Genomic DNA, 19,782 nt, shown 5'->3' with positions numbered 1-19,782 from the left:
CGACCTGACATAGACACAGACAAACAGGCACCCACAGATACAAAGACTCCAAACCTCCCTCCGCCCGCTCATATGTAGTGTTGATGCATGTGTGTTCTAAAGTGCATTTAAAACCCAGGAGGGCATGGAGCTACCTGCCAGAGAGCAGCAGTTAAGCGCATAGCCCCTCCTGATAGCCCTCATTGTCTATGTGTATTTAAAATTGAGAGGTGGGCAACAATGCCAGGGGTGAGGTTGTACACCCTAAAGGTCTTCTGGATGCCGTGTAGTGTGCACACCCCCAAGATCCTATATGTATGTGTTATGAGAGTGTGAGTAATGTCTAAGTTGTGGGATAAAATTGAGGGACAGGCAGCCAGAAGGGGACAGAGGGGGGGATGCCTTACCTGCACCCTGGTGACACACCTTTACCCCAAGGACCTACATGTGTGGGTGATTGTGGTGGAGCGGGAAGACTGAGGCAGCTGGAGATGGGGAGGGAAGGAAGGGAGGGGCAAGTGACCCCTCCCTGGGGCCAGCTCCCCCGCTGACCCCAGTAGGCACCCCCATACTCTGCAACCCACCAGGGAAAGGGGGCCCAGGCCCATCCGGACCGGTTCAGCAGCGCCGCCCGGCCCCACAGAGCCCGGGACAGCCCACCCGACCCCACCACAGAGAAAACTGCACCCACTCTGTCATCCACTCAGCTTCCAGACTACACAAGACAATAGACACCCAGGCTGAGATGTTCCTCCACCTCTCCTATATCTCCCCCTCCTGCAGAGTGAGTTCCTGGAGAGAGGAGACCTCCTGCAAGATGTAACACCCCCCCCCCCCCACCAGTTGAAGAGTCCCCCAGGTGGCTCTGGCGGCACCCTGCGCCAGGGCTGGGCCCCCATACACCCGCTCGCCAACAACCCCGGCGACACACCAACCAGGACCCAAACCCCAAGGCCCAGCCAGGGCCCCAGCCAAGAAGAAGGCGCACCCCCAGAACCCCACGCCCGTCCCGGACCCACCCAGGGGCAGCCAGGCTACCAGGTCAGTAACCCATGTCCGTCAGCACAGACCCTCCCCTAGGCCCACTGCACGCATCCACGAGGAAACCGTCACCTAAGAGCCAACAGAGCCCTAAACAGGCCATGACCGCAACCCCGGGTTGAGCCCTCCACGGAAGATGCTCCTGGGGAATCCCCCGACGCCCTAAGCCTGTCCCTACCCCCACATCAATATGATCAACGAACAGAAAGTTCTGCTAATTTCTGTTTAATTCCATTAAGTTGCAGACAAAAAACAAAAATAAAACTAGGGTAGCGCTCTGCCCATAAAGTTCAACTGACAGCTAATCTATGTGCAGTGCATAAAGAAAATGATGGAAAGACAAACTAAAAGAAAATTTAAACCTCTTACACCATTAAAGACTTCAGTCGTTCGCAGTTTAATGAACTCAGCAGAGACTCCAATAAAGAGCAGCTGAGTCAATCTGGTCTGGACTCTGGAGGAGAGTCATGATTTCAGAGCCTCTGTAGGACAGAAAACCTGCATTTATAGTGGGATAGTCTTCTGCTTAAATAACAGGATCATTCAAAACCGTTGTGTGACTCTGGAGGCTACACCCATAGACTGTGTGTCAGAAATATGATTTGTGTTCAGTATTTGAGCAATTTTATATGGTTTCCATATTCTTAAAATTTACTTTTGAAGGCGAATTATCTCTATTTCCAGTTAGCATCGGACTTCACTGAACAAGCTGGGTGATGGAACAAGCTGATGCTTTAATTTGCTGAATTATTTTGCACATCTTGCCAGTGGTAACAACACAGGCAAAGTTTTCACATCCATTACACAACATGGTGAGCGTCAGTAGTTGAGGGATGAAGTCACATATGTCAACATACATTTGCATCAGAGAACAGTCTCTTCAATTTACTTTTATTTCTATTTCTATAATATGTGAAAACGAGAATATAAAATACCCCCCAATCTAACATCTCTCACAATACAAATGAAACTACAATGCTTTGTAGACTGCCCAAGAATTTGAACAGGGTACTGGGCTTAAGTATAACAGACCCAAATTCAAGCACACTGGGTGAAAAAGTCCATTGTAAAAATCTGAGTTTAAATAAATAGTTTCTCAATTTATATAAAACATAGTCAGACACCAAGAAACAAATTGTGGAAAAAAGCTAAATAAAGGAGAACATTGTTATGTTGTTTGCTGCAAAGACCTGGTTATAATCATTTTTGACATTTCTTTTTAAACTATAAAAATCAGAAAGGAATTTGGTTCCAGTAGATGGTGGCTCTCAAGCACAGCAATGTAAATCTCTCTCTTACACACACACACACACACGCACACACACACACACACGTCTATATATACATTACATATGCATACACATACATACACAAAGCTGTGTAAACCAACTGTAAATAACTAATCTAAACTTATATACATTAAATACAGAAATTAAATGAGGTGGAATGAATACTACAGAATATACATAAATAAAAAGCACAACTAACTAAATCAACATCACAACATGAAGTGACTTCCAGTCCATAATGACTCCAGATTTTTGGTCTTAGGTATTACTTGAATGATTTCAAATCTTTTGTAGGAAAACCAGAATGATTGATGAATTAAATGTTTGCAATAAAAAAATAATAAATGTTTTTTATAACAAAGTTGATTAGGTAAAAAAAAAAAATTAACATCTACAATTAATATATACATGTTATCTGTACAGTTATCTGTACAGAAAAACATTCATCATAGTAACAAACCAATTAGTGTAACAAACAGTTGTTACTGTTACGGACATAAAATACCAAATTGAACTAAATATGAGGTAATCTTTTCCCTCATATATTGTAGTGAAGCTCCGCTTTGAACATTGCTCCATTTGAACTCTTTCCTCCACTTTCATGTACTGTGAATTCTCATGTGCTTTTTCAAGTTTGTTGTCTGACTCAATATTTTACCACATATGTTACACAAGTTTGGCTTCTCACCTGTGTGAATTCTCATGTGAACTCTGAATGCTGACGCGTCACTAAAGCTTTTCCCACAGGCGCTACAAGAATATGGTTTCTCACCTGTGTGAATTCTCATGTGAACTCTGAATGCTGACGCGTCACTAAAGCTTTTCCCACAGGCGCTACAAGAATATGGCTTCTCACCTGTGTGGATTCTCATGTGTGTTTTTAAGTGGATCAGCTGACGGAATCCTTTCTCACATGTGCTACACCGATAAGGTTTCTCACCTGTATGACTTCTCATGTGAGTTTTGAAGAACAGAATGCAACTGAATTTTTTTCCACACAGACTACAAGAATATGGATTCTCACCTTTGTGGATTCTCATGTGTGTTTTTAAGTGGCTCAGCTGACGGAATCCTTTCCCACATGTGCTACAGCAATAAGGTTTCTCACCTGTGTGGATTCTCATGTGAGTTTTGAAGCACACAATGTCACTGAATCTTTTTCCACAGCTGCTACAAGAATATGGCTTCTCACCTGTGTGGTTTCTCATATGAGTTTTCAAGCTGTCCATATCACTGAATTTTTTTCCACAGGTGTTACAAGAATGTGGCTTCTCACCTGTGTGGATTCTCATGTGCCTTTTCAAGTGTGCCCCCTGATTGAATGTTTTACCACATATTTTACACAAGTGTGGCTTCTCACCTGTGTGGATTCTCATGTGAACTCTGAATGCTGACGCGCCACTAAAGCTTTTCCCACAGGCGCTACAAGAATATGGCTTCTCACCTGTGTGGGTTCTAATGTGAGTTTTTAAGCCGTTCATCTGAATGAATCGTTTCCCACAGGTGCTACAAGAATAAGGTTTCTCACCTGTATGGACTCTTAGATGGTTAAGCAGTCTGTATTTATACTGAAAGGTTTTTCCACAAATCTCACATTTTACAGACTTTCTACTTGTGTCAGGCTTACACTGACTATATGACATGAGCTGGCTCTCTACTCCACTTTGCTTTCTCTGATTTCTCCTCTTTGTATTTGCATTTGTAGTTGATCCTGAGTGCACATGCTCACTTTCTTCCTGGCCTTGGCTCCACTCTGGCTGAGGACAGTTGTTAGAAAGAAAGTCACTGCTTGGTTCAGGTTCCTCATGAGTAGAAGTCACCATACATTTATTAGTCTCTTCCTTTAGAAGAAGCCGCTCTCCCTCCTGACTGGTGCAGGGTTCCTCCTGCTCCTCTTTAAATTCTGGAGGCTTTCGATCCTCCTGATCCAGACTGGAGATCCTTTCATGGTTAGAGACCTGTTGGTCTGCAGGAACCTCTTCCTCCTTACAGATCTTTTGATCTGAAAAGTCTCAAGAGACAAAAACAAAAACATAAAATGAAAAAAAAAACAGAAACTCGAACATTAAAAAAACAAAACAAAACATCTCATCAACTATTAGAAATTCTCTATGAGCATGTCGCCCACGTACGCCACTGACACTTAGATACACCGGAATAAATTGAAGTTTGGGGAGCTACATACAAATCAAAAGATCTTGCTGCATTTTCTTACATATTAATTTTGTACATTACTACAATGAATTTTAAATAAAACCCCTCAGATGCAGTTTAAGTGCAGACCTTCAGCTTCAATTCAGTAGGTTGAATGAAAACACGGCATAAAAATGTGAGAAAAAAAACCCATCATGTTCATTTCTAATACAGATGCTTGCTTTCTCCTTTTTAATACTCTACCAGGCCTTTACTGCAGTGACTTTCAGGTCTTGTTTGTTTGTAGGCCTTTCTGTCTCAAGTTTAGCTTTCAACAATAGAAATGCATGCTTAACTTGGTCAACGCTTGAGGGTCGACGGACGTGCTGACGCGCCAAAAATCAAACCACCAATTTAGGACAACACAGCAACAAGATGCAACGACCCAGAGTCTCCATTTCAACTTGGGTCAAAAGTGCGGACTTCAAACTTTATACCAGTTTTTAAATTGTGTTGACAGGCCACGTAAAACAGACGTATGATAAAAAATACACACAATGTTTTTTTCTGAATAAAATAGTAGTGTTTACAGTGGGAAGAAACTGTAAAAACAGTGTTTTTTTAAGGACAGCGCTAGCAAACACTCCTTTTTATCTTGTGAGAGAAAAAGACAAAACACCCCTTTCCTTCCCCATTAGTGAAAAAATGTACCATGTTGACCAATCGAAAATGATGTGGCAACATGTGGCATTTTGTTGTTTGGGAAGAGGTGGAGGTTTTAGGAGTGACACCGGCGAGTCATAGCGAGCGAGCGAAAGAAAGAGAGAGAGCAAGTTTTGATGCGTGAGAGATTTGTGACATTTAGCATGTTTGGAGGGTATAGTTAGGGTGTAGTTTAGTCGTTGTGTTGTTTTGTGTCAGTTCTACGTCTTATGTGTGCATTTTTAGGTACATAGTACCATGTACTATAATATTTGCAAAACGTGTGCATAATTTTTAGAAATGTACAATTTCTATTTGCATTTTAAGTTTCGAAAATGATTTTTTTTAAACACGTTTGTGGTTTTTACAGTAAAAAATATAACTTTTTTTCTACTCGGATTTTAGGTTTTTGGTCTCAATTGTCGTCAGTTGAAGCAGAATTTGAATTTTTTTTTGAAAACATGGACATGGCATCCTTTGGATTAATGAGGATGACTTGCTTGTTCTTAGTGCTCAGGTCAAAAACTTTCTTCTGTGATGGAATTTCCCATCAAACTGGCTGCTTAGGCGTCAAGTTTCTAACTCAACAATGCTCCCATCCAGACGACGGGCTTTTCAGGGAAGGCCTTGCATCAGCTAGACAATATTAAACCACATACTGCATTTATTCCAACAACATGGCTTTGTAGTAGTAGAGTCCAGGTGGTGAACTGGCCTGCCTGCAGACATGGCAAATGTTTCTTTCATCCACTGAAAATATTTTGCATGAAAGTGAAAAATATGAAAATGGAGACCCAGGACTGTTCAACAGCTAGAATCTTATATCAGAGAAAAATGGGAAGAAACTCAAAACAGCAGCTGCTCTCCTCAGGTCACTAACTGTTGTTAAAAGAAGACAGAAAACAGTGGTAACATGGCTCCGTCCTGACTTTTCTGTTGCTATCTTCAATTTCAAAATAAGCAAATGTTTTGTATATTTGTTTGTTTTGTTGTTTTTCTTCTACAATGTCCAATTGGGTTTAATTGGGTTTGTATCTGTAGAAATTTTATATCCATTAACAAATAAAGACAATCAGCATCATAATATGAACTCATTTTCAGGTTTCAACATTAACTAGACACAAGATTGTTTCTACTTTCTCAACCAACACACTTCGGCTTGTTCCTTTTAGTTTACATTATTCCTGTACCCCTGAAAATAAAGTTTAAGTTCTAATTAGAATCCTACATTAGTAATATTTGTTTGTCTCATCTATAGAGTATTCCAAACTTTTCATACTTTGTTGGTAAAATTATTTAGCACTAATTTCCTAGCAGCGGCTGTACTGTCCTGTGACAATTACACCCAGCTGTATTAGGAATTAGGTTAAAGAACTGTTTTGCTTTTTCGTTTAACTGTTGTTAGTTTTGCCATATTTGTGCCTTACCAACAGTGTTGGGTAGTAACGGAATACCCCGGGGTTCCCTTTACTACGGTTTGGAGCCACGGACCTGTTTCATATACGTGCGGAATAGTTTTCTATATGAGACCCAGCAAAAAGTGTAGCCGTACCTAATGTCCAACCTACTGATACTCATTTTACATTAAGATTTAAAAGTCTAGTTGGTACCTGTATGAGGAGTATCCTTCAGTAATACAGGGAGTGCAGAATTATTAGGCAAATTGTACTTTTGAGGAATAATTTTATTATTGAACAACAACCATGTTCTCAATGAACCCAAAAAACCCATTAATATCAAAGCTGAATGTTTTTGGAAGTAGTTTTTAGTTTGTTTTTAGTTTTAGCTATTTTAGGGGGATATCTGTGTACTCCACCTCCACCTTGCTGGCGTCTGAGTCGGACTGGAGCTCTCTGCCCTTTACCAATCCAGCCACGGGCCCATCCATCTGGCCCATCAAGACTCACTCTCATTTCATCAGTCCATAAAACCTTAGAAAAATCAGTCTTGAGATATTTCTTGGCCCAGTCTTGACGTTTCAGCTTGTGTGTCTTGTTCAGTGGTGGTCGTCTTTCAGCCTTTCTTACCTTGGCCATGTCTCTGAGTATTGCACACCTTGTGCCTTTGGGCACTCCAGTGATGTTGCAGCTCTGAAATATGGCCAAACTGGTGGCAAGTGGCATCTTGGCAGCTGCACGCTTGACTTTTCTCAGTTCATGGGCAGTTATTTTGCACCTTGGTTTTTCCACATGCTTCTTACGACCCTGTTGACTATTTTGAATGAAACGCTTGATTGTTCGATGATCACGCTTCAGAAGCTTTGCAATTTTGAGACTGCTGCATCCCTCTGCGAGATATCTCACTATTTTTGACTTTTCTACCGAGGGAATTTACAGCAGTGATTATTACGGCTGTTTACATACCCCCACAAGCCGACACTGACCGTGCACTCAGGGAACTGTACAGCGCGATCAGCAGTGAGGAAACCGCACACCCAGAGGCAGCGTTTATCACAGCCGGAGACTTTAATAAGGGAAACCTGAAGAAAGTCTCACCAAAACTCCATCAACACATCCTTTTTAACACACGTGGAAACCGGCTACTCGACCACTGTTACACCTCTTTCCGGGATGCGTACAAAGCCCTCCCCCGCGCCCCATTCGGCCAATCAGATCACTGCTCCATCCTGCTCCTGCCCGCCTACAGGCAGAAGCTGAAACAGGAAGCTCCAACCCGGAGGGCGGTGCACTGTTGGACGGACCAATCGGAGTCTGCGCTGCGGGACTGTTTTGATCACGCGGACTGGGAAATGTTTCACGTGGCCGCCAGAGACATTGATGAATACACAGACTCTGTGCATTTATCAGGAAATGCGTGGAAGATGTCGTCCCATCCAGAACAGTTAAATCCTTCCCAAATCAAAAACCCTGGATTAACAGAGATGTTCGCGCGGCACTGGCGGCACGGAACACCGCCTTTGCCTCCGCGAACACATCGGACTACAAACACGCACATTACCAACTCCGGAAGACGATCAAAGCAGCCAAACGTGAGTACAGGGACAGGGTGGAGCAACAGTTTGACAACCCTCGGAGTATGTGGCAGGGACTAAACACGATCACAGACTTTAGAGGGAAAACCAGCACACCGCAGACCACGGCCTCTCTGTGTGAGGATCTAAACGTATTCTACGCTAGATTCGACGCAGCGAACACCATGAGACCGGACAGTGTGCGCACCGCGGATGACGTCAGTGCGCACACTGTGTCTGAGGAGGATGTGCGGAAGTGCTTCGGGAAGGTGAACGCGCGCAAAGCTACTGGTCCGGACGGGATTCCCGGCCGCGTCCTCAAGTCATGCGCGGCTCAGCTGGCTGGAGTGTTCACACACATCTTCAACCTTTCCCTCTCTCTGTCTGTAGTCCCAGCCTGCTTCAAAATGGCCACCATCGTCCCTGTACCCAAATCCTCCACCACCTCCTCATTGAACGACTGGCGACCTGTAGCCCTGACCTCCATCGTAAGCAAATGCTTCGAGAAGCTGGTCAGGGACTTCATCTGCTCTGCACTACCCGACTCACTGGACCCTCTACAGTTTGCATACCGCCACAACAGGTCCACTGATGATGCCATAGCCCTGACACTACACACTGCCCTGTCACACCTGGAGAAGAGAGACACGTACAGTGGGGCAAAAAAGTATTTAGTCAGCCACCGATTGTGCAAGTTCCCCCACCTAAAATGATGACAGAGGTCAGTAATTTGCACCAGAGGTACACTTCAACTGTGAGAGACAGAATGTGAAAAAAAAATCCATGAATCCACATGGTAGGATTTGTAAAGAATTTATTCGTAAATCAGGGTGGAAAATAAGTATTTGGTCAATAACAAAAATACAACTCAATACTTTGTAACATAACCTTTGTTGGCAATAACAGAGGTCAAACGTTTACTATAGGTCTTTACCAGGTTTGCACACACAGTAGCTGGTATTTTGGCCCATTCCTCCATGCAGATCTTCTCGAGAGCAGTGATGTTTTGGGGCTGTCGCCGAGCAACACGGACTTTCAACTCCCGCCACAGATTTTCTATGGGGTTGAGGTCTGGAGACTGGCTAGGCCACTCCAGGACTTTCAAATGCTTCTTACGGAGCCACTCCTTTGTTGCCCGGGCGGTGTGTTTTGGATCATTGTCATGTTGGAAGACCCAGCCTCGTTTCATCTTCAAAGTTCTCACTGATGGAAGGAGGTTTTGGCTCAAAATCTCACGATACATGGCCCCATTCATTCTGTCCTTAACACGGATCAGTCGTCCTGTCCCCTTGGCAGAAAAACAGCCCCATAGCATGATGTTTCCACCCCCATGCTTCACAGTAGGTATGGTGTTCTTGGGATGCAACTCAGTATTCTTCTTCCTCCAAACACGACGAGTTGAGTTTATACCAAAAAGTTCTACTTTGGTTTCATCTGACCACATGACATTCTCCCAATCCTCTGCTGTATCATCCATGTGCTCTCTGGCAAACTTCAGACGGGCCTGGACATGCACTGGCTTCAGCAGCGGAACACGTCTGGCACTGCGGGATTTGATTCCCTGCCGTTGTAGTGTGTTACTGATGGTGACCTTTGTTACTTTGGTCCCAGCTCTCTGCAGGTCATTCACCAGGTCCCCCCGTGTGGTTCTGGGATCTTTGCTCACCGTTCTCATGATCATTTTGACCCCACGGGATGAGATCTTGCGTGGAGCCCCAGATCGAGGGAGATTAACAGTGGTCTTGTATGTCTTCCATTTTCTGATGATTGCTCCCACAGTTGATTTTTTTCACACCAAGCTGCTTGCCTATTGTAGATTCACTCTTCCCAGTCTGGTGCAGGTCTACAATACTTTTCCTGGTGTCCTTCGAAAGCTCTTTGGTCTTGGCCATGGCGGAGTTTGGAGTCTGACTGTTTGAGGCTGTGGACAGGTGTCTTTTATACAGATGATGAGTTCAAACAGGTGCCATTCATACAGGTAACGAGTGGGGGACAGAAAAGCTTCTTACAGAAGACGTTACAGGTCTGTGAGAGCCAGAGATTTTCCTTGTTTGAGGTGACCAAATACTTATTTTCCACCCTGATTTACGAATAAATTCTTTACAAATCCTACCATGTGGATTCATGGATTTTTTTTTTCACATTCTGTCTCTCACAGTTGATGTGTACCTCTGGTGCAAATTACTGACCTCTGTCATCATTTTAAGTGGGGGAACTTGCACAATCGGTGGCTGACTAAATACTTTTTTGCCCCACTGTATGTGAGAATGCTGTTTGTAGATTACAGCTCAGCATTCAATACCATCGTTCCCTCAAAGCTGGACAGGAAACTGCAGGATCTAGGACTGAGCAGCTCCCTCTGCAGCTGGATCCTTAGCTTCCTGTCTGACAGATGCCAGGTGGTCAGACTGGGCAGCATCACCTCATCCCCCATCACACTGAACACTGGTGCTCCACAGGGGTGTGTACTGAGCCCTCTCCTGTACTCACTCTACACCTACGACTGCACAGCCACTAACAGCTCCAACGTCATTGTGAAGTTTGCGGACGACACTACAGTGGTGGGTCTTATCACCAACTGTGATGAGACGGCTTACAGGGAGGAGGTCAGCGCCCTGACCCACTGGTGTCAAGACAACCATCTCACCCTCAACGTCGCAAAGACAAAGGAGTTGATAGTGGACTTCTGGAGGTGCAGAGAAATACACACCCCCATCACCATCAACGGCGCTGCTGTGGAGAGAGTGAGCAGCTTCCGGTTCCTTGGAGTACATCTGGCTGAGGATCTTACGTGGTCAGTACACACAAACAAAACAGTGAAGAAGGCGCAGCAGCGCCTCTTCTTTCTCAGGAGACTGAAAAGATTCGGCATGAGCCCCCGCATCCTCAGGACCTTCTATCACTGTGCCACCTGGTATGGCAACAGCACCGCCTACAACTGCAAAGCTCTCCAGCGAGTAGTGCGGTGCTCTGAACGGATAATTGGAGGTGAGCTTCCCTCCCTCCAAGACATCTACAGGAAGCGCTGCCTGAGGAAAGCGGGGAGGATCATCAAGGACTCCAGTCACCCCAGCCATAAACTGTTCAGACTGCTTCCATCAGGAAGGAGGTTCTGCAGCATCCGGTCCCGTACCAGCAGACTGAGAGACAGCTTTTTCCATCAGGCCATCAGACTGCTGAACACGTCATAGACACCTCAGCTTCACTACTGGAACTTCAACATTATGCACTCCATACTGTACAGTAACGCCACATTTTTGCACATGTTTCAACTCTGTATATTTTATATATTTTATTATTATTATTATTTTATTTTTTTTTATTTTTATTTTTTTTACTATTTAATTTGTAAAAATGTGTATACACACACACACACACACGTAGGAAAATATTTAGTATACACATCCAGAAATGCATACACTATTATACATTGTACATATATTTATTAGTTTCAGGTTGGCCATTCTTGTATTTTGCTCGTTTGTGTTGTTGTGTTTGCACATCTCTGTTGCTTGTGGGGCTCGCACACAAGAATTTCACTCGCATGTGCTGTGCCAGTGTGCCTGCACATGTGATGTGACAATAAAAGTGATTTGATTTGATTTGATTTGATTTCTGAGCCTGTCAAGTCCGTCTTTTGACCCATTTTGCCAAAGGAAAGGACGTTGCCTAATAATTATGCACACCTGATATAGTGTGTTGATGTCATTAGACCACACCCCTTCTCATTACAGAGATGCACATCACCTAATATGCTTAATTGGTAGTAGGCTTTCGAGCCTATACAGCTTGGAGTAAGACAACATGCATGAAGAGGATGATGTGGACAAAATACTCATTTGCCTAATAATTCTGCACTCCCTGTAGTAATAAATCACACAGCAATTCATGTAGTTGTAAAAAGCATGTGAATATATTAAGTAATCCAAAGTATCCAGAATACATTACACTCACTGAGTAACGAGTTCTGAATACATTACAAAATACATATATTCTGTAATACATTTTAAAAGTAACTTTTCCAACGCTGCCTACTATTAGCAAACTTGCGAGCCACATGCTATGAAGCAAATCTATGGTCTACAGTGACCCCTTGTAGACATTGTGAGACATCGTTTCTGCTTCCAGAAAACCACAATTTGTGGGACTGTCAACTGCTCCTAAAAGATAACTGAGCAACAATAACAGATATTAAGGCGCCTTTTCCTTCTTCCCAGTGCAGACATCACTGATGCTTCACTCATTCCTGCCTTCCTGATAGTTTCACATACCTTTGCTTTGTATCTGTATTTCAGGTTTCCAGATGGTATCCAGCAGTCTGAGCCTCTCCTGCCCGGTCCAGACCATGATGTGTTCAAACTCGTGACTGGTGCAGAGTTCCTCCTGTTCCTCCTTAATCTGAGGAGGCTCTGGGTCCTCCTGCTTCAGACTGGAGCTCCTCTCCTGGTTACAGACCTGTTGGTCTGCGAGAACCTCCTCATCCTTACTCTTCATTCTGTTTTGAGAATTCTTGAAAAGAGACAAGTGATGACGGGAGAAATTAAAAATGAACAAATGTGACAAATGTTTCAAGAGCAAAAGTAATTATATCACTAGAAAAATTTGCATTTCTTGCGAAAATGCAGTGTGGATGCTTTAAAGCTGAAGCTGTATGCAAAAACTAGCTGAAAAAGCTGAAAAGTTGCAGAAATTGTAAAAACTTTGCAGAAGTAAAGGAACTTTGCTAAAGTGTAATAACTTAGCAGAACTGCAATATCTTAGAGGAAACATAATACTTGGCAGAAATACAATAGCATAGCAGAACTTAGCAGAAATATTGTAACTTACCAGAAACATGATAACTTCTCAAAAATACAAGAATTTAGGAGAAATAGTATAAGATAACAGAAAGAATATATTTATCCAAAAATACTTAAACATTACTGAAACACTATGATTTAGAAAAATAGTACAACATAGCAGAAATACTGTGTTTTACCAGAGACACTGTGATGAACTATGAATATTGTAATTTTAAATTAATAGTATGTTTTAGCACAAATACTATAATTTGGAAAAAATACTATGTTTCAGCACAAATACTCTGGTTTAGCACAAATATTATAACATAGCAGAAATACAATTATATAGCAGAAGTGCTATATTTAGAAAGAAAAATATAATATAGTAGAAATACTATGATTTAGCAGAAATACTGTAATCAGGACATATATTGTAACATGACAGAAATTCCTCCACTTAGTAGTAATACTTTAACATAACACAAATGTTATGATTTGGCACAAAAATCATGATTTGTCAAAAATACTATGATTTAGCAAAATACTATGATTGAGCAGAAGTACTAAGATGTAATAAAAGAACCTTGATTTAACAGAAATACAATTATGGAGGAGTAATACTTTAAAATGGGAGAAATATTGATACACACACACACACATACACAGAGCCTAAAGGGAAGAGTATTTGTGCCATGGAGTGTTAACAAGAATGTGAGGTCCATATTAGAAAAGCTGGTAAAATCATAAAAGTTTGCAGAATTGTAATAAATGATGAATATGAATTACTGGTCTGTGATAGTGTATTAATTTGTAGGGGAAAAAAACATGTTGACCAAGGTGGAATCGAACCCACAACCTTTGGTTTGCGGACCCGTGTCATTACCAACTGCGCCACTGGGAAAGAGAGCGGGTGCCTTGAAAAACAGGGTGACGAGCAGTCAGAATTAGATTGCGGTGAGAGGCGAAAAATGCCGTTTTCTGGAGTTACAAAACGTCATGTAACTCAAAAACTAGGTGGACTAGAAGCATAATTCTTGTACTGGGTGAATCAGCGGACTTTGGTGTACTTTGACCGCGATTTTCATTGCTCTCTGTACATCCGTCGCTGAGATATGACGAGAGAAGGAACGGCAGACCTCAGATATGATTGGCTGGCTGGGAAGCCGTGCAGGCCCTGATATGTGCATTTGAATGTCTGAGTCCTCACAGAGGATTGGCTGCCTGGCAGAAATATATAGAAATAGTATGATTAAGCATAAATACTACATTTAGTAGAAATACTATATTAAGCACAAATCCTATAAAAAGCAGAAATACTGTACTATGATTTGGTAGAAAAACTATAATTAATCAGAAATACTATATTTGGCAGAAACACTATATTTAGCACAAATCTTATAAAATAACAGAAATAGTATGATTTAGCACAATAGTAATAAGTTAAACAGAAAAATTGGAAAAGCAAAATGGACAGCTGAAAAAATGCTGAACATGCTGAGGGTCCCTCAAATATACTTGTTAAATGAAAAAAATCAGCAAAAAAATATATAACAGCCACACAATCACAAATATGTACACATAAGGAAACACACATGCACAGAGAGAGACACACACAAGATCCAATTCAGTAAACCAGTCTAAATATATTGAATTTTAATCTTACAATGAGATCATCCCATTAAAAGGATTTCTCTCTCTCTCTGTCACACACACACACACACACACACACACACACACACACACACACACACACACACACACACACACACACACACACACACAGGGAGAGAGAAGTAAGTTTCCAGCTCAGTCAAGCAGGCTGGGAGCTGCAAAATTTGAATCCACCAATCAGAGAGGCGGTGTACTTTTCCCCGCCAAAACAGGTGCACGCAGCACAGAGAGACACAGGATTTTTGCAGTCTGTTTCTCATAGTGACGACTCCCCTCAAACAAATGACCATAATTTCCTAACCGTAGGGGCTAGAGCGGTCATTCTTACATCGTTCTGTTCAGAAGAGATGGGGGAATCTTCCAGTGTTGACAATTTATCATTAAAATATGAATTATTAAAGATATTTGACTTGTAATGCACCATAACTGAGTAGAGCAAAGCAAAAACTGCCTTGACTTGCCTTCAAAAAACGCTTTGTAACTCTAAATCTATTTGGAGTATCGATATCATTCTTTCACCGTAAGAGACAGCAGGCTTTGGTGAACAGTCATGGAAATTTTCAGGTCTCTGTGGAAATCCAACAAAAAGTTATGACGAGAGAAAAAAGTGGTTCATTTCCAGAGTTTGAAATCTGAGCGAAGGACGAATTTCCTACCCTCAAACGAGTCCAACTCATTTCAGAACGGTAATAGGTGAGAAAGAAATTCTTTAATTGTGAGTGTCAGGAGTGTCTGAAGATATACTGGGACAAGCCTCATGTCTTAACTTTGCTTCGTTAAGGAGATATGACGATTCGAATATGCCTCTCATTACAGAAATCAAGCGGTGATTTTGAACAAACTCTCCATTGACTTTCTATGGAGAGTTTTGCGACTTTGTGTTGGTCTGAGGAGATTTGCAAAAATTCTATAAATTCCACAACAATGATAGTGACATTTTCAGAAAGCCAGCAAAAATACCTACGTTTTGTTGTATAATTTGTGGAAGTTGAGTGAAATTTGAGCAAGTAGCAAGAAGTTGTTCGGACATGAAGAGAAGACTGCGAAACCTTCAGTGGCACACTGGAAGCCAAGTGCATAGCAACCATAACAACGCATGTATTTTGTGAAAAATCACAATTTTGCAACTCAAAACTTTAAGAGGCATAAAAGTAAAACAGTAAAAGATTTGAAAAAGCTGATTTATACCTGAATGGCCCAATAATTTGAGAACATTTTAAAGTTTGAATGGTTGTTCTACGTGAAAATATGAAGAAGTAGTTAAGTTTTAGCAGAATTGCAGAAGTTTCCTATTCATTTCAAATTAAAGGAAAAAAGCTTAATATTTTAAAAAGTATAATAGTGAAAAATACCAAAAGACATAGCCGTCATTAGCAGAAATAGCAGAATAGTTTAAAATTTGAACGGTGAAAATCGGCTGAAAATTGTGGAAGTAGATCCACGGCGAAAAGTGTACAGAAACACCAAGAAGGAACTCAATAGTGCTTAAAGCATCCACACAATTAAAATGTATATTTAGATGGAGAATTTTAGAGTGTTTTTCACCACCTGACTATGATCGGAGTCCAAATTTCAAATTAAAGGCTGTTTCACTTTGTTTGCTGATTTGTGCTTAAAGCTGCAACACCTACCAGTATTTTGTTTTGTTTTTCATTATTTTCAAACTACGAAATAATTGCAGTAAAAATAATGAATTAATATCATGTAAATTATTTAAACGGTACTTAAGATGGTGGTTAACACTGTTGCCTCACAGCAAGAAGATTCTTAATTCGACTCAGGAGTTTGCATGTTCTGCTCCTCAGTGTGTCGGTTCTCTCTGGGTACTCCAGCTAGGGCTGCCCCAAACGATTATTTTTGAGGTAGTCAACTAATCACATCATGCATCCATTGTTGTAAAACGTACAGCTTATTGCACCAGTATGCACCTGCTCTTATATAACTATCATTAGCTTACAGCTTAAAGTGTTTAACGTATGTGCTCACTAAAAATAAAGACAAGATGATAGTTCATTAAACTTTTAATTAAATTTGCAGATTAAACACCACCGAGACAATCAATTCAGCAGTCTGCTCTTTGCTCCCTCAAATATAACAGGACATTGGAGTAAATTCTCAATCATCTCACATTTCTGTTCAGTTTACTGTTTATTCAGCTGTGTGAAAACTGTAACTTTAATCTCAGCCAAACTGATGCACTCAGGAAACAATAAAACACTGAAAAAGCCAGATAATAACATTTATAAACTAAGTCACTTATATAACTAACCCTATAGATGAAAGCACATAACATTTTATTTTCAAAAGCAAATAACAAGCTTATAGAGCAGTAGTTTTCGGTTTTCAACAAAAGCATGCAATTTACTTTGTGTACAGTCAAATGGAGTTGAGTCAACTAGTGCCACCCGTGGCAAGGTGCCATAGCCTACAGCCAGATCAACTTGTGACACAGACATCTGCAGCACAATACATTTGTAACTTTCAATTTTTTCTGTTTTTGTGTCTTGCAAATAAACCTTTTTTATATAATTATATTATGCATTTATTTTTGGCCTACATCAGTAGAAAATGACAAATTATATACACAAAGTCATTGAAATCACCAGTCCTGTTGATTATCATGATTTTAATTTTCTTTCCCATAACAAAGAAATACGTCTTGAACAAATATATGACACATTAATATTTCACATCCTGTTATCATAGCCTGCCTGTGTAGAGAATACATTAACATGGCAAATGTATTGTGCATGAAACTAATTCAAACGAGGTGCAGATGTGTGTCACAAGTTAATCTGACTGTAGGCTTTAGGCACTTGACCACAGGTGGCGCTAGTTGACTCAATTTGAGTGAACATAAAGTAAACTGCACGTTTTAGTTGTGCAGCGAAAACGCTGAAATCGGAGTAATAACACGTACGAGGGGAACAATAACGAAGACAAGATTCTCCCGATCGTTTACTCTTGCTGTCCTGTGAACAACATCGGCGTGGTGTTAATTGTTTGCCGTTTTCGCGATCGCCTCGCGCACGAGAATATCACCAGGTAAACTCGCGACATTTCTAAACATTTTGTTATTAAAGAGCAACAAGACTGAGGGAGTGTGTTTGAGGTAACCTTATAAATGTCACGGATGACACATTTGGTGTTTATTTGCTGTTTTGTTGGTAGCGGCTACTGAAAAGCAAGTCTACCACACATCTGTTCGGCCAACGCCAGTTAATCCGGAACACTGGCCGCGAAGGATTTCACTCGCAGAAAAGGCTCATCGATGGTGGCTGGGATCGCGCCACGATCATCAGCCATTGCAGCCTAAGGCTCGGGGAAACGAGCCCGCCATCCCTTTATAGTGGCCGAGCCCACTGGCGATAAGGAAAGGTAGCTCGTCATAGAGGACTCACGCTCGGGGAGACGTTTTTATGGTCGACTTAATAATGGAATAATGGCATGCATTTATATAGCGCTTTTCGAGACCCTCAGAGCGCGTTACAATCCCACTATTCGGTTCTATACTTAGGCTCCCAGAAGAGCCTCGAGAACCCTGGTGCTGTCTTTGCATACCTCCACAATGCTATGTTATTTAATCTTTAAAAAAAGGAGATTTCCTGCGTACGACCAGAAAGAGCTCAAGTACCGCGCGTTCCACAGTTTTAAAATAAATAACCTACAACATCTGCACGGCAACCACGTGGTGCGAGTTGAAGGTTTCTCTCACAGATTCTTTCGTCCGCGTGTTTAATACTAAAATCTTACCGTTTAAATCAAAGGGACGCACTTATGTGATGAGCTGCTGGTTGAATTTAGTCTGCGCTGATGGTTGATCTCACCCTGGTCGATTGTTTCTTAACCTCCGAGCAGATTTCTACCTTGAAAAACTCTCAAACCACTGTTGTTTGTTTGTTGTGGAGTTTGAGTGACGTCATTTCCGCTATACTTCTTCTATTAGAATTTCGAGTAGAACTGGCGCACTGCTGCCCTCCTCAGGTCATTCGTAGTCCAAATAAAAGTCCTTCCAAACAGTCCAGTGCTTTGCAGAAACCCGAATAAAGAATTTTAGTTCCCCAGTGATCCAAGCCAAGTATTGACTTAAACCATAGGTGTCAAACTCTGGCCTGTGGGCCAAATTTGGCCCGCAGCCTAATTACATTTGGCCCGCGAAGCCATACCAAATTACTATTAGAGCTGGCCTACTGGTATTATACAGCTAATATATATATTGTTTAGTATTAAGCTTTGCTTGTTCCATATTCAGTTTTTCAGCAAAACGTGTTTGAGTCCATAAGAAAAGATTAATTCTTATATCTGGAGGAATAAATATATTTCAATAAATATTAACGTTAGCCTGCGACATTGTTTCAGTTTTGAATTTTGGCCCACTGTGTATTTGAGTTTGACACCCCTGACTTAAACAGTCTGCAGCACAACTGGAACAGACTGTCTAAACATGTAAAGTAATGACACCCATTCTTTTCATTCTGTTATTGCTTTTGCCACATGCTGTTTTTTTTTTTTGTTTTTTTTTTGATGATGGATCCATATTCAGAAGACCAAGTGCTTATTAAATTAAATTACATTTTATTTACATAGTGCCAAATCACAACAACAGTCACCTCAAGGCCCCCCAGGTTCTCCAGCCTTTAGATTGATTTTAGTGTCATCTTCATTAACTGAAGTTTCTGTATGTTTCCTTATCATTTCATTCATTTTCCTCACTCCTTAATACATATCTGAGCTCCTAGTTTGAGCAGATGACAAACTTGACACCAAGTTTGTCATCTGCAAACTTGGTGTCAAGTTTGGATTTAGTCCATAAATGATTGAAAACCAACAACAAGGCTACAACAAGACAGCAGCAATGTGTAGGCCTGTACTAAAAAAGGGAAAACAGTCATCCTGGGTCATCCATATGCCAAACAGTAGATAACACATGAGAATCCTACTTACCACCCTTTAACAGTTATACAGAGTGAGGAATTGCCAGGGGAAATGAATCCGGTCTGCAATACAGCCTGTAATCTTTGCCACCCTGAACACGAATAAGTGGACCAAAGCACCACTATAACAACCTCTGATTAACAGGTAAGGGAGAGGTGAATGTTCATGCTGCATTCACTGACACATGTATGGACCAACCTCCACCAAATCTACCCCACTACAAGTGGTAAACATGGCCCTGTCCTGACTTTTCTGTTGCTGTATTCCATTTCAAAGTAAG

General features: G+C 41.5%; 1 protein-coding gene across 1 annotated transcript; it reads right to left on the bottom strand.

Moving 5' to 3' along the window:
* Positions 1-2,824: 2,824 nt before the first annotated feature.
* Positions 2,825-18,464, bottom strand: LOC146612900 (uncharacterized). Its single transcript, XM_085378374.1, has 3 exons — positions 18,321-18,464; positions 12,387-12,624; positions 2,825-4,320 (listed from the first exon to the last, which is right to left on the bottom strand). Exons 2-3 carry the CDS (start codon positions 12,607-12,609, stop codon positions 2,909-2,911), a joined length of 1,635 nt encoding a protein of 544 aa, XP_085234500.1. The 5' UTR covers positions 12,610-12,624; positions 18,321-18,464; the 3' UTR covers positions 2,825-2,908.
* Positions 18,465-19,782: the final 1,318 nt, after the last annotated feature.

Source organism: Diplotaxodon limnothrissa, linkage group LG18 (genome assembly GCF_057381915.1).
Source record: "Diplotaxodon limnothrissa isolate DT_005_m linkage group LG18, D_limnothrissa_male_GT1.1, whole genome shotgun sequence".
NCBI classification, from domain to species: Eukaryota; Metazoa; Chordata; class Actinopteri; order Cichliformes; family Cichlidae; genus Diplotaxodon; species Diplotaxodon limnothrissa.
Note: the sequence above shows the minus strand (reverse complement) of the source record. Positions and strands in the feature narration are given on the sequence as shown.

Coding starts and splice junctions, on each gene's coding strand:
- LOC146612900 (XM_085378374.1), bottom strand. CDS start 12,609: ATGAAGAGTAAGGATGAGGAGGTTCTCGCAGACCAACAGGTCTGTAAC. Junction 4,321..12,386: donor AATACAGATACAAAGCAAAG/GTATGTGAAACT, acceptor TTGTCTCTTGAG/ACTTTTCAGATCAAAAGATC.